General features: G+C 43.8%; 1 protein-coding gene across 3 annotated transcripts in view; it reads left to right on the plus strand.

Moving 5' to 3' along the window:
• LOC140211141 (protein SSUH2 homolog) overlaps window positions 1-9,392 on the plus strand; it is a 69,425-nt gene extending 60,033 nt beyond the window's left edge. For all 3 annotated transcript variants that reach the window (XM_072280653.1, XM_072280652.1, XM_072280654.1), the window contains 3 exons: window positions 316-421; window positions 4,786-4,893; window positions 6,744-9,392. In XM_072280653.1, coding sequence (XP_072136754.1) covers window positions 316-421; window positions 4,786-4,893; window positions 6,744-6,887 — 358 coding nt within the window. In that variant the 3' untranslated portion in view covers window positions 6,888-9,392. The remainder of the gene's footprint in view (window positions 1-315; window positions 422-4,785; window positions 4,894-6,743) is intronic.
• Window positions 9,393-27,724: the final 18,332 nt, after the last annotated feature.

Here is a 27,724-nt window from a genome sequence, read left to right on the forward strand (position 1 = left end):
AGGAGAGAAGAGTGCACTTGAAACATCGTCTGTCCATTTCTCTCCACAGCTGCTGCCTGATCTGCTGAGTTCTTCCAGGATCTTGTTTGTTGCCCCAAGTTTCAGTGCCTACTGTCCCTTGAAGCCTGAACAGCTTAACTTATTGTTTGCTACAGATATCTCCACAAGAGACAGACATTTCCGGAAGCAGAGCTCTATTTTGATGCATTAAACACCAATTTTGTAGTGAACTCCATTTCAAATGGATTTGGTAAAAATAATTTTCTGGAACTGTACATCCAAAGAAACTGCAATTTTTTTTTCTTCCTTGATCAGGAAAAATAACATTTTTGAATACATTGCTGATCAACAAAGTGGACTTCCTTTAAATCTTTATGACACAATGACTGGCCAGTGTATCTTCACTGATGAACAAGTTATGGTAAGAAAGAAAGTCTTGTTTAAAAGTGCTTTGGTGAAAGGAGTCATTGTGCTGTCTGCTATCAGTAGTGGGCATGTGACAGCAGCCCTTAATGAGGGGAAAATCTGTGCAGAGCCAATGGGGAAGAATGGGATATCTATTGAGTATTTCCTTGACATTATGTGCACTCGTACACAAACTGTCCCTCTCTGTCTTTCTTCTCTTTCACTCTCCCCTTCGCACGTCTCCTTCTCTCACTCGCTCTCTCTCACTCACTCACACATAAAGACCTGCTTCTGTGAAGGTAATTAGGAAAACTTTAAAAAGCAACAAAGAATGGCTTAAAAAAATAACCAAGATCAGATTTATTATCACTGATGAATGTCATGAAATTTGTTTTGTGGCAGCAGTATAGTGCAATACATAAAAGTTACTATGAATTAAAATAAGCAATGTATAAGAATAATTAGGAATTACAGGAAGAGAGCACAATAGTGAGATGGCGTGGATAGAGTCCTGGGAAATCTGATGGACTGTTCAAAATTCTAAAGTCTAAGACAGAATATGAGCGTGCACTAGCAGGTAATACAAAAACGGTTTTTAAACTGTATGTATATAAAAAGGAATAGAGTAACTGAATAGAGTAAATGCTAATTAGTTAGAACATGAGATTGGGGAATTAGTAATGGCATCAGAAAACTAGGTGTCTGGTCAGTTAGGAAGGGCAGCCTCTCATCCTTTCACTATGAAGCCATCAACTTTTAACTTGCACACAGAAGTTTTTACTCCAAGTTTTACTGCAGGTGTTTTTTTTTTGTCTGCCTTTCACTTTCCAATTTCTCACCATTTAAAAATGACCTACATTTTTCGTTCCAGTGTAGATAACCCAACATTTTTCCATGTTATGTTCTACTGCCAAGTCTTCAGTCATCCATGCAGCCTGTCAGTACTCACTGAGTCTCCCTAATCCACCTGACAACCCACACTGCTGCATAATATTGTAACTGGAACAATGTAGTTCCTCGTTCAGCCTGTTTTTCAGAAGTGAAAAGCAGTGTTCAGGTCCTGACTTTCACTGGGAAATTAACTCTTGATCCTTGCAATATGCTGCCAGAGGAGGTGGTGAAATCCAATACAATACTATGAGAAACATTCAGACAACATCTAAATAAATGTGTAGAAGGATACTGCCCTAATAGAGACAAATGGGATTAGTGTAGATCACCAACAAAAGGCCAGCAGATTCAAATTCAGATTATTTACTGTGCTTAGAAAAAGGATTTAGCCCCAACCCTTTGTTCACATAAAAGTGCATTACAACCAGGGATTTTGATCAATTTAACAGAGATTTTTTAATTTGTGAATCAAATGCTCTTTTTTTTTTTCCCACAGTAGAGCCCAAAAAGTGGGGAAATTGTGAAACATGAAAAGCTAAAACTTCAGAAAGTGAAATTTTAGCACTTCAGAAGTATTCATCCCCCAGTACTTAGTGGAACAGTCTTCCTCAGCTATTACAGCCAATAGTCTTTTTGGATAGGTCTCTATTAGCCTTGCATAATATGATGGACAAGATTTGCCCATTTCTCCTTGCAAAATTGCTCAAGCTGTGCCTGGTTGGATGGGGAGGAGTGGTGGACAGCAATCTTGAATTCTTGCTGGAGATGTTCAATCATGTAAGGTCAGGACTCTGACTAGGCCACTCTAGGACATCAATTGTCTTAATTTGAGGCTATGTTGTGGTTGCTCTGGCAGTGTGTTTTTGGCCATTGTCCTGCTGAAAGATGAACTTCCTCCCCAGTTTAAGCTTTCTGGCAGAGTCTGGCAGGTTTTTATCCAAGATCTCTTGGTATTTAGCAACATTCATCTTCTCATCAATCCTGACCAGATTTCCAGTCCCTGCTGCTGAAAAGCATTCCCATAGAATGATGCTACCTCCACCATACTTTACAGTAGGGATGGTGTTTCTAGGCTGATACATAGTATATGATTTATGCCACATGTACAACTTAGTGTTGAGGCCAGAAGGTTCCACTGTAGTCTCGTCCAACTACTAGACCTTTTTCCACCCTCTTTACAGTATCTACTAAGTGATGTTTTGCAAGGTCATTACGGGTAGGGGTATGTTTTTTTTTTAAGCCAGGGCTTCTTCCTTGCCACTCTTCCATAAATACCCTTCTTGTGCAAGGCCATAGAGATTGTGGAGCCATGAACTTCATCTCCAGTTACAGCCACTGGCTTCTGCAGCTCACTCACAGTGACTGTTGGTATTATAGTGACCTTTCTTACAAGTGTCATTCTTCTCAATTGGGTTTAGAGGGGTGGCCTGACCTAGGCAGTGGCTGTGGTTTCATTTTTTTTCCCACTTTTTCACGATGGACTGCATTGAGCTCCGAGGTATGTTCAGTGCCTTTGAGATGGCCCTGTACCATTACCCAGATTTGTGCTATTCTATTATCATGGCCCTGACTTTCCTTGAATGCCTTTTGTCTTCATTTGGGTTTGGTCTGTTGAAAATCTACCATGCTGTTGAACCCTGCAGATAGAGGAAGTGTTTATTCTTATAAATTCATTGAAAACAGGTCATTCTCCTATTTTCTACATCAACAAATTGGGTGAGTTGGTAAAGACCATAAGACATAGGAACAGAAGCAGGCAGTTTGGCCCATCAAGTCTCTCCATAAAGTTTTGCTACTGAGGAAAGTTAGCATAGTAATTTCAAAGGGGATGTATACGTTTTCAGCCTCACAATTTTGCTTTTTTAATTTTTATTAAATTGTTGACAGGTTTTGGAATTTTTCTTTTGAGTTGACATGATGCACAATACTTTGTAGATTAGCTCAAAAAATCCTTCTTCAACATATTTTATATTTAGAAAATGAGACAGTAAAATGTGAAAATAATTGTGGGGGCTGAATACCTTTTCAAGCCATGGTATTTATCACAGATACATCAAAACAGACAGTGAAATGTGTTGCCTCTGTTAACAACCAACACAATGTGCTGGGAGCACCCTGCAAGTGTTCCCACACAGTCCAGCACCAACATGCCTCGACTTTTTGGAACAAAGGGCCTGTTTTTGTGTTGTACGGCTCTGTGACACAACAGAATATCTATCCTGACAAGCCAAACCTACCTTCTCTGCATTCTAACATTAATTTTCTTCAACTTTAGTTAAGATTTTATCACTCAGTTAGGAATTATTAGACTTATGAAATGTGTTTCTTTTTCATCTAAATTTTATTGATTGAAAAGTATTGCTTATTATGACTTGGGAAGGACATCAGAGGGATCTCAGAACTTGTAGGAGAGACAATCTCCAGTCCAAAAACAAATTTCCAGAGGTAAAGATGTCTTTCTATCATTACTTCTTTTCCCCATTGTCTGTACATTTAGAACCATCTTTTTTGTCTATTCTTTCCTTTGTATATCTTTCTTTTTGTCAGGAAGATTTAAGTAAGGGACTTCTATGACCTCAGAATGTCCCCTAACATGTATCCAGATACAGTTTCTATGAGATTGAATATGGGTTAGATGATTGGGAGAACAAAATGATGCCACAGGTATCTTTTACTTCCATTTGAGAAGACAGTCAGAGCTTCAGTTCAACATCACACTGGCAGGACAGCACCTCCAACAACACACAGCAGCCTTAGTTTTATCAACGTTCTCCACTGTGACAAAAATATAACTAAAACTTTTGTCTAGCTTTGGGCATCTCACACCTCTTATTCCGTAAAGGGACTAGATTGTGTTTTATAACGCAAGACTAAAAGATATTTGTAGGAGTAGAATTAGGCCGTGTGGCCCATTGTGGCTGATTTATTATCCCTCTCAACTCCATTCTCCTGCCTTCTCCTCATAATCTTCGACACCATTACTAATTAAGAGCCTATCAACCTTGGCTTTAATATACCCAATAGTTTTGCTTCCTTAGCCGTCTGTGTCAATGAACTCCACAGATTCACTACCCTCTGGCTAAAGAAATTCCTCCACACCTCCGTTCAAAGGGGATATCATTGCACTCTCAGGCTGTGCCCTCTGGACCTAGACTCCTCCACGACAGGAAACATCCTCTCCACGTACATATACTCTACCTAGGCCTTCCAGCATTCAATAGGTTTCCATGGATTCCCCCTCATTCTTGATGACATCAAGAATTAGATGGAGTTTAGTGAGTTTTCGATGGAGCTAATTCAGAATGAGGTAGAAATGTCTGGGGACTGAACTGTGTGCTCTAACTTCAAGCTATGGCCTTGATTTTTTTCTGACCTTTTCTAAATAATAATACAAATGTATTCTAAAGCAAAAGGAATGTCATTTCTTTGTATATATTTACAGTCAAATGACAATAAACTAGAACTTTGCTCCTTTCTTGGTCACCCTAGGTCAGTCCTGTAGTGGCGTTTCCGGAGATAAAGATCACTCAGGCTTCTCAGCAGGCCATCCAGCAGCATCGAGTCCAGCTGACAAGAGCCTCTGTTATAATACAGCAGGTACGTTTCAATTAAGCCTGAAACTCTCAAAATCTCACTGCATCTTCCTCATATACCCTTGTTGTCTGTTCTGAAGATGGTTTTGTGGGATCGTTATGGTGAGTTGCCCAGTATGGGTGATTTGACAACGCGTCAGAGCTTTTTAGAATCCTAGAGTGCTGAAGGAGGAAACTTGGAGCATCAAGACGCTGCTGGCTTTTCCATCCAGCCAATCCCACACCCGTACCCTACCCCTATTGCCCTGCATATTACCATCCCTTAAGTGCATGTCAGATCTTCAATCCATCACATCCCCATCTCTGCTGCTTCACTGTGTGCTATCAGCCCTCCAGTTCCCCTTTGAATGCCTCAAAAGGCTCTATTTCCTCCCTCTTGCAATCAGAGACCTCTAGATCATGTTTACTGTGCGTTGAGACATCCCTCCCTTCACTTTCATACGTCACTTTAAATCTCTGTTCCCTGATCCGCACGCTGAACAGAAATGGGAACAGTTCCCTTCTAATTGCCCTACCTAAACTTCACCCGCTGAACTTTCACCAAGGAGCACATCGACAGCTTCTTCAGTCTAATCTGTGTCCCTCATCTCAGGAACAATTCAAATAAATCATCTCTGCACCCACCTAGCTTCCCCCTCACCTTGTTTTGCCAGTCACCGTCCAGTTTGTACTCCTTCCCTTCTGCACCCCACCCTTCTTATCTGACTTCTTCCCCCATCTTTTCCGGTCCTGATGCAGGATCGCGGCCTGAAATGTCAGCTGTTTATTCCTTTCCATTGATACTGCCTGACCTGCTGAGTTCCTCCTGCATTTTGTATGTGTTACCCTAATATCTTTCTTTTGTCTCAATACAGTAAAACTCTTGTTGTTAGTTATTCACATTCTGATTTATTTCTCACATGAACATCAAAACATACAGTGAAATCCTTTGTGTTAACAACCAACATGTCCAAGGTTGTGCTGGGGGCAGCCCACAAGTGTTGCCACAAATTTCATTGCCAACATAGCACTCCCACAATGCTTGACAGAGTAGCACAGAACACAACAAAACAGAGCGTAACAGACATCATTGCAACAACAGTGAAACACGTCTCGTTCCTCCCTCCCAGCCACACACATTCACAGTCCTCTAACCTCAGCACAGACCATCTTTTTATTCTTTCATCAGACTCGTGGATTCGTAAACACTGGCCCTGACCGCCCCAATGAACTCACAGAGATTCGCGCACCCCAGGCTATGGCTATCGGGCCTTGACCTCTGAACTTATGATCGACCTTCAGGCTTCGATCTAGACCTTTGGTTGCCTTTTTTCACCTAAGCAATTCTTGCCACATGATTTTAGTCAGTGCAGAGCTTATATGTCACCCTGTCAACGTGATTCACCAACTTACTGCTGAGCTGCAGAAATCCCAGATCTGCACTTTTCTCCTGCATTATGTCTGTTAAACTTGGGCCACTTTTCTGTGCCATAGGATCAATCTGTGCCATGGCACAAATCTCAAAAACCCCCATTCTAAACCTCACTACTTCCCTCTCCAGACATGCCTTAAAGTATCTCTACATTCAACTGTCTCCGCGTGTCACCATTTGGGATCCTATATCTTTTGTTATTGCTGCTGACCCAATTCAGGATATTTTATAGTGTCAAAAGCTTTACCTGAATGCAAGCTGCTGTTGATCTGCACCCTCTTTTGGATCAGTAGGTATTGAAATCATTTATGTTTTCTCAATTTCAGCAAGATTAATGTGGACAGGAAATCATAACCAACCCCAGATTCCAGTTGCATCCAATTTTAGACTCCAACCTGAGCCTCAAAGTCTAACTAAATTGAACGTTCTTTTTCTCTTGGCAGCGTCAGACAATTGAGTTAATTCCCATCACTCAAGTGTACTACGAGTGGAAAGGAAAGGAATACAGTTACTTTACCTGCGGCGTTGACAACAAAGTACATGCCCCTGACTATCCTGCCAAGTGTTGCTGCTGCACCATTCTATAAGCGTACCAATGGGACCAAGCTGACATGCCTTCAACCCTGTCAACGTGATTCACCAACTTACTGCTGAGCTGCAGAAATCCCAGATCTGCACTTTTCTCCTGCATTATGTCTGTTAAACTTGGGCCACTTTTCTGTGCCATAGGATCAATAAGTACCATTTAAGTTTCTCATCAAGTCCAGGATTGCTCTTGGTTCCATCCTTGATCAGCCAGTATAACGGGACAGGCAGCACAATGGGTAGAGGGTAAGGGATGGTATAGATCTGTGGTGAAGTGACACCTATCGATTCTGGTGTTATCTTTCTTGACTCCACTTATTGAAGTTATTTGATAATTGGGATCATTTGTCTCATGTGAGTCACTGATCTGAGTTGGTGGGTGAAAGAAGAATACTGCAAACCCAGGACAGAGACCTGGGTCATGGGATTAACCCATTCTAAAAGGCCAACTTCAGTAACGGAGCCTTACCTTGCAAATTAACCCTTCCTAATCACTGGAGGGAGTGTTACATGGTCTCTAGAAATCGATGCCACTTTCTGTTGGCATGAACAAGCAAGACATTGAGATGATAGACCTGCTCTACAGCTGTCTTTGACCTTGGTCATCTCCCTCCATTAATATCAAGGGAATGGTGATCACCACCAAAGCTTGCAGCTAATGTATTGCATGTTCTGTGGGGTGGGGGTGGGGATTTCATTAGTGTTGATATCACAGAAAACATTTGAACTTTGTAACAGGTCCCTGAAAGTACAGAATAGTTATTCAACTTTAATAAGGCATGATGCTGAGGTTTGTGCATTTTTGCAGGTAATATGCCAGCTTTGTAATTGGATTTACGTAGCACATAACAGCACAATACAAGCTCTTTGGCCCACAACGTTGTGCCAACCTTATAACCTACTCTAAGTGTTCCCTCCCCCATACCTCTCCATTTTCTATCATCCATCTGCCTTCCTAAGAGTCTCGCAAATTGGATTTGTTGAGAAAATAAAAGTTACCCAGAACTGTTGAAATAGCTGGTGAGACACCAGAGCAGACTGCGAGAGACAAACAGAATAAAATTGATGTAAAAGCAGACATACAATGAGAGAGAAAGGCAAAGAAACACAGACAGATAAGCAGAGAATCATGGACAAATCAGGAGATGAGCAAAGAGACGGTCCCAATGGGATTTATAATGGAAATGCTATTGCTGTCACTTACAAATCAGAATTTTGAAGCCTAATCACTTTACCACACAACTATGTTTTCTAGATTTTTTTTCACTCAAATAGTTGTGTGGATAATTTCACAGTATATAACTAGCTTTGCCTGAAATCTGAAAATTCAGTTTTTGCTGAAAAATTGTAACTTCTGAAGTTGTAACCAAATCAAGTGCAGCATTTTTAAAGTGAGAATCCACCAAACCAAGATATACATTCCAGAAGTGATCCAACCAGTGAGTCTCGTAATGCAGCTTAAATAGCAGAGGGGCTTTCTGGAAACTACATACCAACTTCCATTTTCTGCATCCAGCACTGCTCTAAAACCTGAAATATAAACCAATCTAATCCATAATTGGCATGGTTACAAGTTATCCCCTGGGTATTTGATGGCAGGGAGGGGTTGCTCCCTCTGCTGCAGTTGTGACACAGTTCAAAGAGTGGGCAAGGGACAACCTGCAGCAATAACCGATCACCAGCTCAGATTCAGATTCAGATTTGGAGCTGGAGGCCAAAATGACAATTGAACAGTACTGAGCCCAGACTCTGGCCTTTGTTGATTGTTAACTGTGCCTGATTTTCTTTGATTTTGTGTGGTGGAGAGAATGCATAATTTTTTTTAAAAATCAGTGTTTGACACTAAGTTCTGTACCATGTCAATTTGAACTCTAAAATGCACAGTATGTGCAATTTCATGTTTTCAAATCGAGTGTGACTGAATTAAAGGCTTTGAGCTGAACTGCCCTGTGGTGGGCAATATTAGGCTGACAATCAATGTGCTGAGCAGGGCATTCACTGATCAACTTTTTAAAGTGCACTTTTGATACCACTGCTCCAAAAAATGCACTGTATTGTGATATCATGTTTCTAATCCAAGTGTGACTGGAATTGAAGACTGTATGAGCTTAAATTCCCTGTGGTTGGCAATATTAGGCTGAAAATCAATGCACTGAGAAGCGTGTTCACTGGTCAACTCTTGATACCACTGCTCCCAAAATGCATATTAGTGATAACACAATTAGTATAAATGCTTTGAGCTGATAAACAAGATTTATCTTACTCTGTTACCTTGCACACATTATTTTTAAAATTCTTTTGTAATTGTAAAGAGGTTCAATGCAACAATAGGTCAAATTGACTTCTCTTTTTCGTGCTTATACTGGACTTTGTTTTAATACAAATGCTTGTTGGCCTGCATCATTTCAAAGAATTATCATCTTGGTTGCAATTAATTCTGACATTCGTCTAGTACTTGGTGTAAGGGATCAAATTTGTTTTTAAAACATTGAAATTTATTAAAATTGCATTTGTTGTTTCTGAGTTTTTTTTTAAGCGTAACCATCTCTCCCTCAGCTTTTCACCTCTCTAGTCTCTACGGCTTAATCAATTGCCAATACACTTGCGCCATATTTGAGAAGCTCTCTTGCCCCTCTTTAGGAAGGTGAGAGGTTGCCTTTGTCCCTTTTCAAGAACATCCTGTCATTTAAAAGGTCTTAGTTGTCGCACACAAAATATGAGGAAGGATATCGGGTGTCATGGCGCTGGTGATCCGGGATCGGAGTCGGACACAAATCTATTAAACTGCAGATGCAGGAAATCTGAAACAAAAACAGAAAATGCTGGGAACATGCTCAGCAGGACAGGTTATATCTGAGGGAAGAGAAACAGCCAATGTTTCAAATTGAGCAGCCTTTTGTCAAAATGGAAGTGTCAACCTTGTTTCTTTCCCCAATGTATTTCTAGCATTTTTGCTTTTATTTTCTAGTTAGACATCCATGGGGTCAAGGGGTGAGTGGACAGAAATGTGATTGGCAACTGAACAACAGTAATTCAATTTAAGGTCGTCCAAACTACTAAAACATAAATAATCTAGTATCCAATTATTCAGTAATTGGTTTGGCATCAGAATTGTGTATAAGTTCACTAAATCCTCCCTATCTCCATACGCAGTAGGTCAGCCATGTGTTACTGGGAGGCTGTGTGATCTGAGGCAGGGCTGAAACTGTAAACTGTTCACCCTTTTCATTCCTGACCCTCGATGAGGACTAGTGTGTGTTCCCTCAACCTCCCCTTCCTGAAGTCCACTATCAGTTCCTTGCAGTTAATGACACTGAGTGCAAGGTGGTAGGTGGTTGTTATGACACGACTCAATCAGTCAGTCAATCAATCAATCAATCAATCTCTCTCTCTCTCTCTCTCTATCGCCATCTGAGTTTCTGCCAACAGCTGTATCATCGGCAAACTTATAGACATATTTGAGCTTGGGCCTAGCCACACAGTTATTGGTGCAGAGATTAATATAGGATTGGCCTTTTAAAAATCGAGTGATAAATGGCTTTCAGAAATTAGTTATTCTGGAAGGCTTGCGTGTGTGTCATAAGCCGCAATGAAAGTGCAGCACCTTAGTAACCACCACACTTGGAGCAGAAATGTGATCAGTGTAACAGCCACTGGAATGCCAAAGTTTGTTAGCAGCAATTTTAGTAGAGATACTGCAACTTAACTCGTGAAGTTCATCTGCAGATTTTCCACAGATGGGGCAGGAGGTGCCTGACGGTGGGTTGTGGGCTGAGTTGTTACACTCCTGATATTACGCAGCATCTCTCTCTGCTCCTGGTGCGTGGACTGGAGTGTAGTTAAACTAATGAACTACGGAGAGACTTGCCACTTGTCGTCAGCCAGCGTGACTGATATTTCTTGTGAAAGTGGTGTCTTTAGATATGCACTATACGACTTGCAAGCAAACTTTGGTTGTGATTTATGGATTTCCCACACATGAAGATGGAACTGTTACATTACCTTCCTTTCTCCTGCTGCGCATTGACGGCAAGCTACAGGTCACCTACCTGCATGGTTCTGGACAGGTGGCAGGAGTCACTGACCTGTCAACCCAGAACTGATTCAGGAACTGAAGTCGATGTTGACTGAATTTTTGAATCAGAATCATGTTCATTATCATTGATTTATATTTGGAAATTTGTTGCTTTGTGGCAACAGTACATGGCAATACATAAAATATACTGTAAATTACAATAAGCAGCGCAAAAAAAGTGAGGTAGTGTTAATGGGTTCATGGACCTATAAAAGGCAGAGGAGACAAAGCTGTTCCTAAAATGGTGAGTGTGTGCGTTCAGCTACTGTACCTTTTCTCTGATGGTAGTAATATGTGAGTTTGTGTGTTGGTGATATATACTAATGGTCAGCATGATTGGAACTTTGAGTTTAGGCGAAAGAGGAACATGCTTTTTATTTATCTCCATGATCTTGCTTTAAGGGAAATGGGGGAAGTGAGAGAGCATAGAGTACAGTAGCAGGCCCTTCGGCCCAACGTGTCCATGCTGACCATCAATTACTCCTCCGTCATCTGCAGCAGCATTTGATATATATATCCATGCCTTGGCCGGAGTTGAGAAAGTTAAGAAGGTGCTTTATCCATGATCATTGATTTATAGATGGAGGAGAGTATCTAAATAGAGAATGAGGATCCCACCACTAAGCACATCTTTCCCTCCCCCCCCCCCGCTTTCCGCAGGGAGAACTCCCTACGCGACTCCCTTGTCCATTTGTCCCCCCCATCCCTCCCCACTGATCTCCCTCCTGGCACTTATCTGTGTAAGCGGAACAAGTGCTACACATGCCCTTACACTTCCTCCCTTACCACCCCAAACAGTCCTTACAGGTGAGGCGACACTTCACCTGTGAGTTGACTGGGGTGATATACTACGTCCGGTGCTCCCGATGTGGCCTTTTATATATTGGCGAGACCCGATGCAGACTGGGAGACCGCTTTGCTGAACATCTACGCTCTGTCCGCCAGAGAAAGCAGGATCTCCCAGTGGCCACACATTTTAATTCCACATCCCATTTCCATTCTGACATGTCTATCTACGGCCTCCTCTACTGTAAAGATGAAGCCACACTCAGGTTGGAGGAACAACACCTTATATTCTGTCTGGGTAGCCTCCAACCTGATGGCATGAACATCAACTTCTCCAACTTCCGCTAATGCCCCACCTCCCCCTCGTACCCCATCTGTTACTTATTTTTATGCACACATTCTTTCTCTCACTCTCCTTTTTCTCCCTCTGTCCCTCTGAATATACCCCTTGCCCATCCTCTGGGTTCCCCCCCCCCCCACTTGTCTTTCTTCCTGGACCTCCTGTCCCATGATCCTCTGGTATCCCTTTTGCCAATCACCTGTCCAGCTCTTGGCTCCATCCCTCCCCCTCCTGTCTTCTCCTATCATTTTGGATCTCCCCCTCCCCCTCCAACTTTCAAATCTCTTACTCACTCTTCCTTCAGTTAGTCCTGACGAAGGGTCTCGGCCTGAACCGTCGACTGTACCTCTTCCTAGAGATGCTGCCTGGCCTGCTGCGTTCACCAGCAACTTTGATGTGTGTTGAATGAGGTGCTGTTCTAGTTTGTGTTTGGCCAATGAAGTCAGTAAACCTCTTCTGCACCCTCTCCAAAGCCTCGACATCCTTCCTATAAATGGGCAATATTAACTAGAGTTTTATAAAGCTATAACACCCTAACTCTTGAACTCATTTCCTCATCTAATAAAGGCAAGCATGTCATATGCCTTCTTTACCACCCTATCGACTGGTGCAGGTGCTTTCGCGGAGCCAAGAACCTCAAGATGCTTCTGCTCATCAACACTGTTAAGGATCTTGCCATTAAAAGTGCACTGTCTCTCTTAAGTTTGTTGTCCAAAAGTATAATCTCATATGGTGTCAAGCAAATGCAAAGCACCAGAGCTAAAGTGTAGTGAACTGTTGGAAATTTGATGGCCAGTTTTCATCCTCAAACACCACTAGAGTAAAACTGGAATATGGAGCATCAAAGAAACTGCTAAAGGTCCTCTAAGGGTTGAACAGCTTCTTTGGAGGTAGAGGGGATAGTCAATGTTGTAGGTTGTGACCCTGTGTCAAGACTGGACATTTAAAGTGGAGACAGCCAGTATAAAGAGCTGAAAGACATAAAGAGTAAAGGGACTGGCGAGGTAGAGATGGTAGGAAGTTGGAGCCATGTAGAGGAGGGTGGAGTTAGAGACCAAGGCTGGTGAGTGGGAGGAAAAAGATGAGGAGGAGAAAAGCAATGGACAGGTAGAAGGAGGGAAGAGAGAAGGTAGATACAGACTGGAATACGATAGACAGAACCAAATAAGAGAGATAATGAGGAGCTGAAACGATGGGGGAGGGGTGTTAGACCAGGAGAGAAGAAGCCAAGTGTGAGAGGTGGATGAAAAGGAGAAAGCGAAGAGAGAGGACCTAGTTGGACCAGTAGATCTGGGAAAGGAACACAGAGTGGGTGATCTGAAGTTGGAAAATTCAATATTTATCCCACTAGGTTGTAGACAACCTAGACAGACTATGAGGTGCTGTTCTAGATTATGTTTGGCCTCACCCTGACAATGAGAAATGCCAAGGACAGACATATTGGTGAGGGAAGGGGAAAGTGAGGCGAAGTGACATTCAACCAGAAGCTCGGGGTGGCCTTTGCAGGCAGAGCACAGGTGTTCTGACTAGTCAACATGTGGTCCTGTCACATTAGAGGAGGCCACATCAAAAGCACTGAAAGCAATATATGAGGTTGAGGAGGTGCATGTGAAAAGGAGAGGCTATCTACATCCCTGAATAGTACTAAGTTAGGAGGTAGGTGCAAGAACCAGTGTTGTACTCCTCTTATCATTACAGGAAAGATACTTGTGGACAGAGAGGGGTGGTACAGGAGGGACGAGGGAAGTCACAGAAACAGTGAGGTGAGAACGGACATTCAGGACATAAGATGAAGACTCCATCAACTACATTGGAATGGAAGGCATACTTCCTGAAATAGTGGGGCATTTCAGAAATGCAGGAAAGGAAAGCCTCATCTTGAGGACAAAGGTATTGGAGACAGAGAAACAGAGAGAAAAGGTTGGCTTCCTTTCAATTTGGATCAATGTCCTTCATAGTCCAAATGCTTTTCAATAAATGCTTGTCCTTCCACCCATCTGAGGTACCGTTGAAGAGCTATCTTCCCTTTATTATACATTGAGTTTCCCAATATAACCTGTTTGGAACATGACTGCCGTTTTTAACTCTTAAACTTTGTCTAGTTTGTGTTGTGTGTACCAGTATGGTGAAGTACAGGTACAATGGAAAAACTTGCATCAGCAGCATCACAGCCATATGGGTATAGACCAGACACAGAACATAAATTACACAATACAGTGAAGTCGAAACATTAAGGCAAAAGAAAAACATAATCAGAGACAAGTCCAAGGCAGTGCAAGAGGTGGTCTGTAGTGTTCTGATGCCGAGGTAGGATTAGGGTTGTGCAGGAGAGTTCAAGAATATAATGATTGTAGAAAAGTAGCTGTTCCTGAACCTGATGGTGTGGGACTTCAGGCTTCAGTACCTCCTGTCCAATGGTAGCAGCAAGAAGATGGCATAAACTGGATGGTGGGGATCAGGTTGCTGGACAGCTGCTGGGGATATCTAATCACAAACGAGAAAATCTGCAAATGCTGAAAATACGGGCAGCGCACACAAAATGCTGGAAGAACTCAGCAAGCCAGGCAGCATCGATGGAAAAACGTACAGTCCATGTTTTGGGCCGAAATCCTTCAGCAGAACTGGGGAAAAAAAAACTGAGGAGTAGAGTAAAAAGGTGGGGGGAGGAGAGAGAACCACCTGGTTTGGGGGTCACTACCGGAAGTTTGAGAAATTGATGTTCATGCCATCAGGTTGTAGGGTACCAGCCTGTGTGTTGTGTGTTGCTGGGGTTATTTTTTTTTATTTGCAACATATTTTGCAATCACATGACTGCACCTTCAAAATCTCAACAGTCTTGTAGTCACACATCTTTGCCAACAATCTCTTTTGCTGGCTGCGATTCTTTACCATCCTGAACAACAGTATAAAATATTGTTGTCGTCGTGGCTATCCCTCGAGGTCGAGGATGATGGTCTTCATTCTGTTGATCTACTTATGGGCTCTCAAGTGGCTTATGAGTCCAATCTTGGCTTTGAAAGTTCTTCCGCATTCAGGACAGGTAGCTCCAGATGGCAGATCGGGCTTTGGTTGTTGCTGCCTCTCTTTCCATTTTCTTCTCTTTTCTTCTAATTCTGCCCATCTGTTGGCTTCGAAAGTTGCTGCTCCTTCTCAGATGATGGCTTGCCAGAGTTTCCTGTCCTTGGCATTGGTTTCCCAATTGTTTGCCTTCTTTAAGCTGGGAGTAGAAGATTTGTTTCAGCAGACTTCGCCTTTCATCCAAACAACATGACCGCTCCATCTTAGTTGGTTCTTGATGACGTAGGCTTCAATGCTTGTTGTTTTTGCTTCATTTAGCACACTGAGGTCGGTTCTTCTATCTTCCCAGCTGAAATTTAAGATGTTTTGAAGACAGCGTTGATGGAACTTTTCAAGTGCCTTCAGATGTCATCAGTATGTTGTCCAGGTTTCTGATGCATACAGGAGCGTTGGGATTACCACTGCTTTGTACACTAACATTTTGGTGTCTGTTCCGATGTCACGATCATGAAAGACTCTTGTTCAGAGATGTCCAAAAGCTGTTCCAGCGCACTTAAGACGATGTTGGATCTCGTCATTAAGGTTGACATTGGAGGAGAGGTGACTTCCAAGATACGGAAAGTGGTCAACGTTTTCCAGGGTTGTTTCGCCAAGTTGAAACGATGCTTCTATCCGATTTGTCTCAATTGGTGACGGTTGATAGATGATCTGAGTCTTCTTGGAATTGATGGTAAGTCCAAGTTTCGTGTATGCACGATTGAAGGCAGTCAGAATCTGTTGTAGGTAGTTTTCTGAAAGAGCTGCAACACTGTTGTCATCTGCGTATTGAAACTCCATGCGGGAACTCATGGATGCCTTTGTTTTGGATTTGAGACGGTCAGGATTGAAAAGTCTGCCATCTGTTCTGTAGACAATTTCCATTCCTGGGGGTAGGTCATCCTTGATAATGTGGATGATTGTCGCAATGAAGATGGTTAACAAAGTTGGGCAATCACGCATCCCTATTTTACTCCTGATCTGACTTGAAAAGGCTCACAGTTACTGTTGCTGACCATGACTGTGTCAAGCATACCATCGTGGAGGAGTCTCAGGATTCGAATGTACTTTTCAGGGCATCCATAGGTAGATAGGACATCCCACAGGAGTTCCCTTGATACCGAGTCAAAGGCCTTGGTGAGGTCAATGAATGCCATGTACAAAGGTTGAAGTTGTTCACAACATTTTTCTTGTAGTTGTCGCATTGTGAAGATCATGTCGATTGCTCCACGTGATGGTCTAAAACTAGCTTGTGTCTCTGGTAGGATCTTCTCAACTAAAGGCTTGAGTCGGTTGTTCATGATGCGGGTGAGGACCTTTCCTGCTGTCGCTAACAGGGAAATTCCCTGATAGTTTCCGCATTCGGTTCGATCGCCTTTCCTTTTGTAGATGGTAACGATTGCTGAGCCTCTAAAGTCTGCTGGTACGTCTTCATTTATCCAGATCTTGATGAGAAGTTGATGCAGTTGATAATGAAGCGGGTTACCCCCAATTTTGTAGACCTCGGCTGGTATTCCATCGAGTCCAGCGGCCTTGTTGTTTTTCAAGGTCTTGATGGCTTCCTTGACTTCTTCAAGTGTTGGTATTTTGCTTAGGGAGTCGTCAATGGGCTGTTTTGGAATGTTGTTAATCACATTCCTGTCAAATGACACAGTTTGATTTAGAAGATCTTCAAAGCGCTCCCTCCATCTGGAATTGATGTCAGCATTACTCTTCAGGATGATTGAACCATCTTTGCTTTTAAGAGGGGCTTGACCATGCGTGGATGGACCAAAAATAGCTTTCGTTGCGTTGAAAAAGCCTCGCGTGTCGTTGGCGTCTGCTAGTTGTTGGATTTCCTGAGCTTTCTTCCTCCACCATTGGTTTTTCAGGTTTTGGGTGCTCTTCTGGACTGCAGTCTTGCATTCCTGATAGTGTATCCTTTTGGTAGCCAATTGCTGGTCATTCTGTAAGGTAATGAAAGCTTTTCCCTTTTTGTCGACATGCTCAGTGGCTTCTTAATCATTTAACTAATTATATTACAGGATGCACAGACAGGTGCACAAGGAGCTCAGACAAGGTTTGTAACATTTATTCAATGAGTTCTCACAGATTATTTCTGGAATTAGTAAATACATTATATTATGTAATCCAGAGAGCCGTTTGTCACATGACATGTTTCAAAGAGTTGCAATCTTAAAGCAATACTCATGATCAATCTTTACTGTAAATCGTTTTGCCCATTTTGAAACTAGGTGTTGGAACTACAGACCATAATTGGAACAAATACTTCAGAATTGAATTCATGCAGCACCTCTTTACCCAAAGTTGGTCAATCCCCCCACTCACTAAAGATTGTAGATGCCAGGGTTACAAACAATCTACAGAGAGATATTCATAGGTCATGTGAGGGGGTAAAAGATGACGAATGGAATACAATGTGTGCAAAAGCAAATATGCAAGAACATAAGAAAATGGGAGCAGGAGAAGGTCGCCAGGAGCCTGGATTCATTATGTTCATGGCAGAATGGCCTGAGGCCTCAACTATTCTTGTTCCACACTGTCCGCAATTCCCCAATCTTCCAAAAATTTGGTCTACTTCCTTTTTAAACATTTGCAGTGATTCAACCTTCGCAACCCATTGGGATAGAGCATTCCAGATTTTTTTTTAGATTATGAGAACACTCAGTCCTCTTTTATTGTCATTTAGAAATGCATGCATGCATTAAGAAATGATACAATGTTTCTCCGGAGTGATATCACAGAAAACAGGACAGACCAAAGACTAACACTGACAGAACCACATAATTATAACATATCGTCACAGCAGTGCAAAACAATACCATAATTTGATGAAGAACAGACCATGGGCACAGTAAAAAAAAAAGTCTCAAAGTCCTGAGTCATTCAACTCCCGAGTCCCCGATAGCAGGCGGCAAAAGGGAGAAACTCCCAGCCATAAACCTCCAGGCACCATCAACTTGCTGATACCTTGGAAGCAGCCAACCACAGCCGACACTGAGTCCATCCGTCCGAAAACTTTGAGCTTCCGACCAGCCTCTCCGGTACAGCCTCCCGAGCGCCATCCTCTGCCGAGCACCTTCGACCTCTCCCCGGCTGCTGAAACACGCAAAGCCAAGGATTTCGAGGCCTTCAGCTCCGGAGATTCCAGTTACCACACTGTAGCAGCGGCAGCAAAGCGGGCGTTTCAGAAGTTTCTCCAGATGTTCCTCCGTGCTCTCACGTCTGTCTCCATCAAATCAGAATTGTGCACAGTCCCCTACTTGACAGATAACAGATAACTGCATGACTCTATGACTGCATTACCAACTGATATGTAATAGTGTCTATGTTCCATGTGCGCCTGCTTCGTCAAACTGATTTAAATAACTTTCTATTCCTTTCTACCTCATATAATTATCTATCTTCCATCCTAATGAATCTTTGCTATTGAGGTAAATATTATCGCAGTGGCTGTTAGTTACACACACTGTATTCACACTCCTTAGGTGAAGAAATTAGTCTTGAATTCTTTATTGGATATGTTTATGGCTGTCATATTTTGTTCTTTCACCTTTCCATTGGTTTAAATCCTACGTTACTGGTTTTATTTTTATTTGAGATACAGCATGGAAACTGGCCCTTCCAGCCCAATGATGCTGATCCACCATGCTCTGTTAGAAATAAATCTGATGGATGTTGGTGAAGAGTAAGAATTTCGGGTTGTATGCTGTATACATTCTCTGGTATATAATTGAACCATTAAACCACACTCATGTCTGCGTGCTTCTTATGCATTGAGTTGCTGCCACATACCCGGCTGCTCAGATATTTGCATTAATGAGCAGGTGTATAGACGTATATAATAAAGTGGCCACTGGGTATATAATGAGATACAGTGAAAAGATTGTGTTTGTTTGCCATCCAGACAGAGCATGCTTTACCTTGAAGTATTAAAAAGGAAAATAAACTTGAAGTTAGAGAGAGTACAGTACACATAAACAAAGTGAGGCCCGTGACAAAATACTGGGTGATCCAAAACTGATCTTAAGTGTATGAGATACCTGTTGAAGAGTCTGATAAAAGCAGAGCAGAAGCTGCCCTTGAGCTTGGTGATATGTGCTTTCAGGGTTTTGTATCTTCTGCCCGATGGCAGAGGTGAGAAAAGAGAATGCCCATGGTGGGGCACAATCTCGGTTCTATTGGATGCTTCCTCAAGGCAACAGAAAGTGTAGATGGAGACAACGGAGGGGAGGAGAACATAGAAGAGTACAGGCCAGGAACAGGCCATTTGGCCCACAATGTTGTGCTGAACCAGCTAAGCAAATTAGAAACACCTAAACACTAATCCCTCTATCCTACACAATGTCCATATCCCTCCATCCTCCTTACATCCATGTGTCTATCCAAGCATCCATTAAAAGCCTCTACTGTATTTGCCTCTACCACCATATCAGGCATCCACCACTCTGAGTAAAAAAACTTATCCTTCACATCCCCCTTGAACCTACCCCCTCTCACCTTCAATCCATGCCCTCTGGTATTAGACATTTCAACCCTGGGAAACAGATACTTTCTGTCCACTCAATCTGTGACACTCATAATCTTATAAACCTCTACCAGATCTCCCCTTGGCCTCCAGTGCTTCAGAAAAAAACCACCCAAATTTATCCAGCCTCTCATGATAGCACATGCCCTCTAAACCAGGCAGCATTCTGGTAAAGCTCTTCTGCATCTCCAAAGCCTCAACATCCTTCCTACAGTGGGCCGACCAGAATGGTACACAATGCTCCAGATGTGGCCTAACCAGAATTTTATAAAGTTGGAATATAACTTCTTGGTTTTTGAACTCAGTGCCTTGACTAATAAAAGCAAGCATTCCATTAGCCTTCTTACCCACCTTATCCACCTCTGTGCAGCCACTTTCATGGAGCTATGAACTTGGATCTCAAGATTTCTCTGCTCAGCAACACTGTTAAGGATCTTGCCCTTAACGGTGTACTGTCTCTTTGCATTTGCCCTGCTGAGGTGCAACACCTCACATTTATCTGGGTTAAACTCCATTTACCATTTCTCTGCCCATATCTGCAACTGATCTATATCGTCTTTGCCTGTCTTCTACACTCTCCACAACTCCATCAATCCTGGTATCATCTGCAAACTTACTAACCCACACATCTATATTTTCTTCCAGGTCATTTATATACATCACAAACAGCAGAGGTCCCGGCACAGATTCCCTACAGAACACCACTAATTACAGATCTCTACCTTGAAAAAGTCCCTTCAACCACTACCCTCTGACTTCCTATGCACAAGCCAGTTCTAATCACAAACAGCCAATTTGCCACGGGCCCCATGCATCTTACTCTTCTGATTAGCCTCCCATGAGGAACTTTGTCAAACACTTTATTAAAATCTATGTAGACAACACCCACTGCCCTACCCTCATCAATCTCTCTCATCACCTTGTCAACTAGCTCAATCAATTTGGTAAGGCAGAGGTCCCCAACCTTTTTCGCACTGTGGACCGGTTTAATATTGACAATATTCTTGCGGACCGGCCGACCGGGGGGGCGGTGTTCAAGTAGGGTTAAACTCACCTCAACGTGTCTTTTACAATTAGGGTTACCCACATTCTCACTCCCAAATAAGGGACAAAAGTAGCGGTCAAATCCCGGGACACCTTACCCCACAAAAGACTACCATGACCATGAGGCCTTGCGCGGGCACCTGTGTGCGCATCCGTGACGTGCTCATGTAATGTGCGCATGCGCCTACCTTCCGATTTCTCCCCCTCCACAAATTGGTTTTGCCTTCATCTTCCCGATTACACTGTATATACGTTATTTCTACTTTATATAGGCTGTGTATTTATCATATCATTCCTGCTCTTACTTTATGTTAGAGTTATTTATTTTCGGTTTTATGTGTTATTTGGTATGATTTGTTAGGTTATTTTTTGGGTCTGAGAGTGCTCAAAATTTTTTCCCATATAAATTAATGGTAATTGCTTCTTCGCTTCATGACATTTCGGCACGAAAAGTTTCATCGGAACGTTGCACCTTAGCGGGTGAAACACGGGACAAGGGCGGTCCCGTATGGGACAAACCAATTTAGCCCGATATACAGGATGTCCCGGCAAATACGGGATAGTTGGCAACCCCATGTTCAAGTTCAACAGTGCGTGACAGGGAATGAGGAAGGGTGCAGCTGACTCATATCGTTTCCTCGCGGCCTGGTAGCAGGTGCTTTGCGGCCTGGTGGTTGGGGACTGCTGCACGCACAAATCCATGCTGGCTCTCCTTAATTAGAGCATGGGATTCCAAATACTCATATATCCTATCCCTAAGAATTTTCTCCAGCAACTTCCCTATAACTCACACGAGACTCACAGGTCTATAGTTCCCAGAAATTTTCCCTTGTTCCCTTTTTAAATAGAGGTATAAGATTAGCCACTCGCCAGTCCTCTAGCACCTCGCCTGCGACTAGAGAGGCAGAGATACTGGTCAAGGCCCCAGCAATCTCGTCTCTTGCCTCCTTCAATAAACTGGACCAAATCCCATCAGGCCCTGGGGACTTATCTACCGTAATACTCTTTCAGCGGCCCAGCACTGCCTTCTCCTTGAACTCTAAACTGATCTCCTGGTCCTCCATATACTTTTCCTTGACAAATACTGAAGCAAAGTACTTATTAATAACACCACTCACATTTTCCACATCCGAGCAAATGTTACCTCCTCCCGTTATCCTTGAGTGATCCCACCCTCTCTCTAGTTATCTTTTTGCTCTTGTTGTATGCCATGTGATTCACCTTAATCCTACTTGCCAAGGACTGTTCTGGCCCCTCCTTGTTTTCCTAATTTCCTTCTTTAAATTCTTCTTGTGCCTCATTTGATTCTATTCCAAAGTTTTACATACTTTTCCTTTTTCTTCTTGACTAAACTCATCACCTCTCTGGACATCCAAGGTTCTCTTATTTTTCCATCCCTGTCCTTCTTTCTAACAAGAATGTTCCTTTACTCTGCAATTGATCTTTAAACACCCTCCACCTATCTGATGTGGGCTTGCAAGAGAAAAACTGTTCCCAATTTAATCTTTTTAATTCCTGCCTAATGCCCTCATAATTTGCCCTCCTCCGATTTAAAGCTCTCATGCAAGGACCACAGCTATCCTAATATATAACTATCCTGAAAGTTGTGGTCACTGGTCCCTAACTGTTCACCCACTGAAAGGTCAGACACCTGGCCAGGCTCATTACCCAACACCAGGTTACCTCTTCCTCTACCTTTTCTACAACTTCAAAAACCTACTACTGTATATTAATCATCCACTCCTGTCCCTCTCTCAACCAAGATTCAGAAATGGCTACAACATCGTAATTTCATGTACTAATCCATGCTCAAAGTTCATGACCCTTACCCATAATAGTCCTAGCTTTCAAATATACACACTTCAAAATATCCAATCCATCATAATCTGTTATTGCAATCTTGCCTTTCAATACTTTCCCTGATATCTACCTTCTGGTCCAATCCTTGCCTTACTGACCAGAGGCTCTGGTTCCCAGCCCCTTTCAAAACTAGTTTAAACTCTCCTGATTAGCATCAGCAAACCCCCTGGCCAGGATATTGGTTCCCCTCTAGTTCAGCTACTGTCCCTCTTGTACGGGTCGCCCCTTCCCCAGAAGAGGTTCCAATGATCCAAGAACTTGAAACCTTGTCCTTTGCACCATCGCCTCAGCCACTCGTTCATTCATGCTATCATCCCAATCCTACCCGCACTAGCCCATGGCACAGGGAGTAATTCAGAGATTACTATGCTGGAGGTCCTTCACTTCAGCCTCTTTCCTAATTCCATATACTCACTGCAATAAAACCTCTTTGCTTTTTCTGCTTACATCATTGGTGCCATAATGCACCATGACCTCTGGCTGTTCATCCTCACCTCTTGAGAATATCCTGCAGCCAGTCTGATACATCCTGGACCCTAGCACCCAAGAGGCAACACACCATCCCGGTGTCTCTCCTGCAGCCACAGAATCTCCTTTCCAACCCTCTAACTATCGAGATCACTGTAACTGCCGCAGTGCCTGACTTTACCCTTCCCTGCTGAGCCTCAGAGGCGGCCACAGTGCCGCCGGCCAGGCTGCTGCTGCACCTCAATGAATCATAACCCCAGCAGCATCCAAGGAGATCTACCTGTTGCTGAGGGGGCTGGCCACAAGGGAAACCTACACTGACTTCTTAAACCCCTTCCCTCTCCTGGTAGTCACCCATCTATTGTCTGAAGCCTGTACTCTGGGTGTGACCACCTCTTCAAAAGCCTCATCTATAATATCTTCAGCAGCCCCCCCCCCGCAAATGATCCAGCTCCAATTCCTTGACCTGGTCAGTCAGGCGCTGACGTTGGGTGCACTTCCCGCAGATGTAGTCACCAGGGAAACCGTTAGGTATCCTGAATTCCCACACCTCTTAGGAGGAGTATTCTACTCTGACCAAAAAAAAGCTTATCTTTCCTTAACTGAGCCTCCGCCTGTTCATGCCAAAGCCTGTTGAGCCAAAGCCTTCACACTATCATTGGCACTTGCTAAGGGGAGGTGTGATGGACTGGGCTGCATTCACAATTTCTTGCCCTCGTGGGCAGAGGAGTTGCCGTACTAAACTTTGATGCAGCATCAGAAGCCTCGGGCACCATGGCGGCGCAGCAGCACAACGCCATTATAGTTTGGGGCGTCAGTTCAGAGTTCAATCCTGGCATCCTCTGGAAGGAGTTTGTCTGTCCTCCCCGTGGAATGCACGAGCTTCCTCCCACAGTCCAAAGACGCAACAGTTAGTAGGTCATTGTAAGTTGTCCTGTGATCAGTCTCAGGTTAAATTGGGAGTTGGTAGTGGCACGGCTCAAAGGGTCGTAATAGCACAACGCGGCCACGGAGATGTAAATATTATACCGTTTCCTCTTCGCTTGTTTTCTGTAGATGTGTCTGTGCATGCCCAGTAGGAGTAGATTCGCCTAAATATCCGTTTTAATGTAGACAGAGATATGTTGAAAAACACCTAGTGTGGACACCTGTCGTTTTTACTCGAAACCGGCATTTTCAAAATTATCCGGTCCAGTGTGGACGTAGCCTTAGTCCCACGATTGATGAAAGCCAATGCACTGTATGCCTTCTTAACCACACAGTCAACCTGCGTAGCAGCTTTGAGTGTCCTATGGACTCAGACCCCAAGATCCCTCTGATCCTCCACACTCCCAAGGGACTTACCGTTAATGCTGCAGTCTGCCATCATATTTGACCTACCAAAATGAACCACCTCACACTTATCTGGGTTAAACTCCACCTGCCACTTCTCAGCCCAGTTTTGCATCCTATCAATGTCCCGCTGTAACCTCTGACAGCCCTCCACACTGTCCACAACACCCCCAACCTTTGTGTCATAGGTTAGGTTAATTTGGAAGTTTGATTGACTGCTGAGCTTGGCAAAATGTTTGCAGACATTTCAGATCTAATAGAGAAGATTAATTTTTTTTTGGAGCAAAGGATCTAAGGCAGGGTTCCCAACCAGGGGTCCACAGACTGCTTGGTTAATGGTAAGGGTCCATAGCATAAAAAAGGTGAGGAATCCCGGGTTTTACGGTGTGAGCTGAATGAAGAATACAAAATATCTGAAGATGATGCCAGTGAACAACACCACCGAGGACGACATCCTTCAGAAAGTTTGCAAATCTACTTCTTTCACTTCTTATTTCAAATGTGATTCTGCTACTATTGAAGCCTACGATCTACATTTTGATGGTGTGTTTTTGGGCCATTTGAGTGATCTGTCTCCGAGGGGAGAGCTCAGTGAGATTTCGAGCAAAGTGTGTGGCCTCGAGGCCAAGAAGCTCGGAGATGGGTGCGCAGGCCCATGGTCAACTCCATTTCTGGCCGATCCCACTGATTAAAGCATCAAGGAAGATTGAAATCATCGAGGATGAGAGCGGAAGGCGACCGTCTGTTCAGTGCCGTCTGTGATCAGTCTCTCTCTCTCACACTCACTCTCTGCTGCCAGAGGAAGGTACCAGAATGTGACCAGTCTTTCTCATGCTTGCTCAGTGCTTCCAGAGAAAGGTGTTTAATCTCCATCTCTCCCTCTCTCACCTCCCCCGCCCCCTACCCCCTGCCGGGTCAACGTTGCAGTGTCTTGGGTCTTGGGCAAAGTGGATTGAAGTCTTTGGTTCACATTGTCTTGTGTTTCAGCTTTCTGTGAGTAGGAGAAGAGGGAATGACCATGGTGCGAGGAAGTGTAGATATGGATTTGATAGTTGGCATGCAAGCACTGAGCTGAGAAGGTGGTTCTGGGGTGTCTGAATTCATGTTCTCTGACAAGAATAGCCCTGAATCCAGGGGTGCAGTGCTAGCCGGAGCACGTCCGGCACCTCTAAGAAAAAAGCCGAAAGAAACAAGCTAATTCATTAACACACATCAAAGTTGCTGGTGAACGCAGCAGGCCAGGCAGCATCTCTAGGAAAAGGTACAGTCGACGTTTCGGGCCAAGACCCTTCGTCAGGACTAACTGAAAGAAGAGCTAGTAAGAGATTTGAAAGTGGGAGGGGGAGGGGGAGATCCAAAATGATAGGAGAAGACAGGAGGGGGAGGGATGGAGCCAAGAGCTGAACAGGTGATTGGCAAAAGGGATACGAGAGGATCATGGGACAGGAGGCCCAGGGAGAAGGAAAAGGGGGAGGGGGGAAAAACCCAGAGGATGGGCAAGGGGTATAGTGAGAGGGACCAAGGGAGAAAAAGGAGAGAGAAAAAGAATGTATATATATATAAATAAATAACAGATGGGGTATGAGGGGGAGGTGGGGCATTAAAGGAAGTTAGAGAAGTCGATGTTCATGCCATCAGTTTGGAAGCTACCCAAACGGAATATAAGGTATTGTTCCTCCAACCTGAGTGTGGCTTCATCTTTACAGTAGGGGAGGCCGTGGATAGACATGTCAGAATCGGAATGGGACGTGGAAGTAAAATGTGGCCACTGGGAGATCCTGCTTTCTCTGGCGGACAGAGCGTAGGTGTTCAGGTCTCCAAATTTGAGGAAGGACATTCTTGCTATTGAGGGAGTGCAGCGTAGGTTCACAAGGTTAATTCCTGGGATGGCGGGACTGTCATATGTTGAAAGATTGGAGCGACTGGCTTGTATACTCTGGAATATGAAAGCTGAGAGGGGATCTTATTGAAACATATAAGATTATTAAGGGATTGGACACGCTGCAGGCAAGAAGCATGTTCCCGCTGACAGGTGAGTCTAGAGTCCACAGTTTCAGAATTAGGGGTAGGCCATTTAGAATGGAGTTGAGGAAAAACTTTTTCACCCAGAGAATGGTGGATATATGGAATGCTCCGCCCCAGACGGCTGTGGAGGCCAAGTCTCTGGATGCTTTCAAAAAAGAGATGGATAGAGCTCTTAAAGATAGCGGAATCAAAGGTTATGCGGATAAGACAGGAACTGAATACTGATAGTGGATGATCAGCCATGATCACAGTGAATGGTGGTGCTGGCTCGAAGGGCCAAATGGCCTACTCCTGCACCTATTGTCTATTGAAACGATCTCCCAGTCTGCGTCGGGTCTCACCAATATATAGAAGGCCACATTGGGAGCACCGGACACAGTATATCACCCCAGCCGACTCACAGGTGAAGTGTCGCCTCACCTGGAAGGACTGTCTGGGGCCCTGAATGGTGGTAAGGGAGGAAGTGTAAGGGCATGTGTAGCACTTGTTCCGTTTACAAGGATAAGTGCCAGGAGGGAGATTGGTGGGGAGGGATGGGGGGGGGGGGGAAACGAATGGACAAGGGAGCCACGTAAGCGGAAAGCAGAGAGAGTGGGGAGGGAAAGATGTGCTTAGTGGGATCCCGTTGGAGGTGGCGGAAGTTACGGAGAATAATATGTTGGACCCGGAGGCTGGTGGGGTGGTAGGTGAGGACCAGGGGAACCCTATTCCTAGTGGGGTGGTGGGAGGATGGGGTGAGAGCAGATGTATGTGAAATGGGGGAGATGCGTTTGAGAGCAGAGTTGATGGTGGAGGAAGGGAAGCCCCTTTCTTTAAAAAAGGACATCTCCCTCATCCTGGAATGAAAAGCCTCATCCTGAGAGCAGATGCGGCGGAGACGGAGGAATTGCGAGAAGGGGATGACATTTTTGCAAGAGACAGGGTAAGAAGAGGAATAGTCCAGATAACTATGAGAGTCAGTAGACTTAGTAGATATCAGTAGATAAGCTGTCTCCAGAGATAGAGACAGAAAGATCTAGAAAGGGGAGGGAGGTGTTGGAAATGGACCAGGTAAACTTGAGAGCAGGGTGAAAGTTGGAGGCAAAGTTAATGAAGTCAACGAGCTCAGCATGCATGCAGGAAGCAGCGCCAATGCAGTTGTCGATGTAGCGAAGGGAAAGTGGGGGACAGATACCAGAATAGGTTTGGAACATAGATAGTTCCACAAAGCCAACAAAAAGGCAGGCATAGCTAGGACCTATATGGGTGCCCATAGCTACACCTTTAGTTTGGAGGAAGTGGGAGGAGCCAAAGGAGAAATTATTAAGAGTAAGGACTAATTCTGCTA

This window comes from Mobula birostris, chromosome 16, assembly GCF_030028105.1.
Source record: "Mobula birostris isolate sMobBir1 chromosome 16, sMobBir1.hap1, whole genome shotgun sequence".
In the NCBI taxonomy this organism is placed as follows: Eukaryota; Metazoa; Chordata; class Chondrichthyes; order Myliobatiformes; family Myliobatidae; genus Mobula; species Mobula birostris.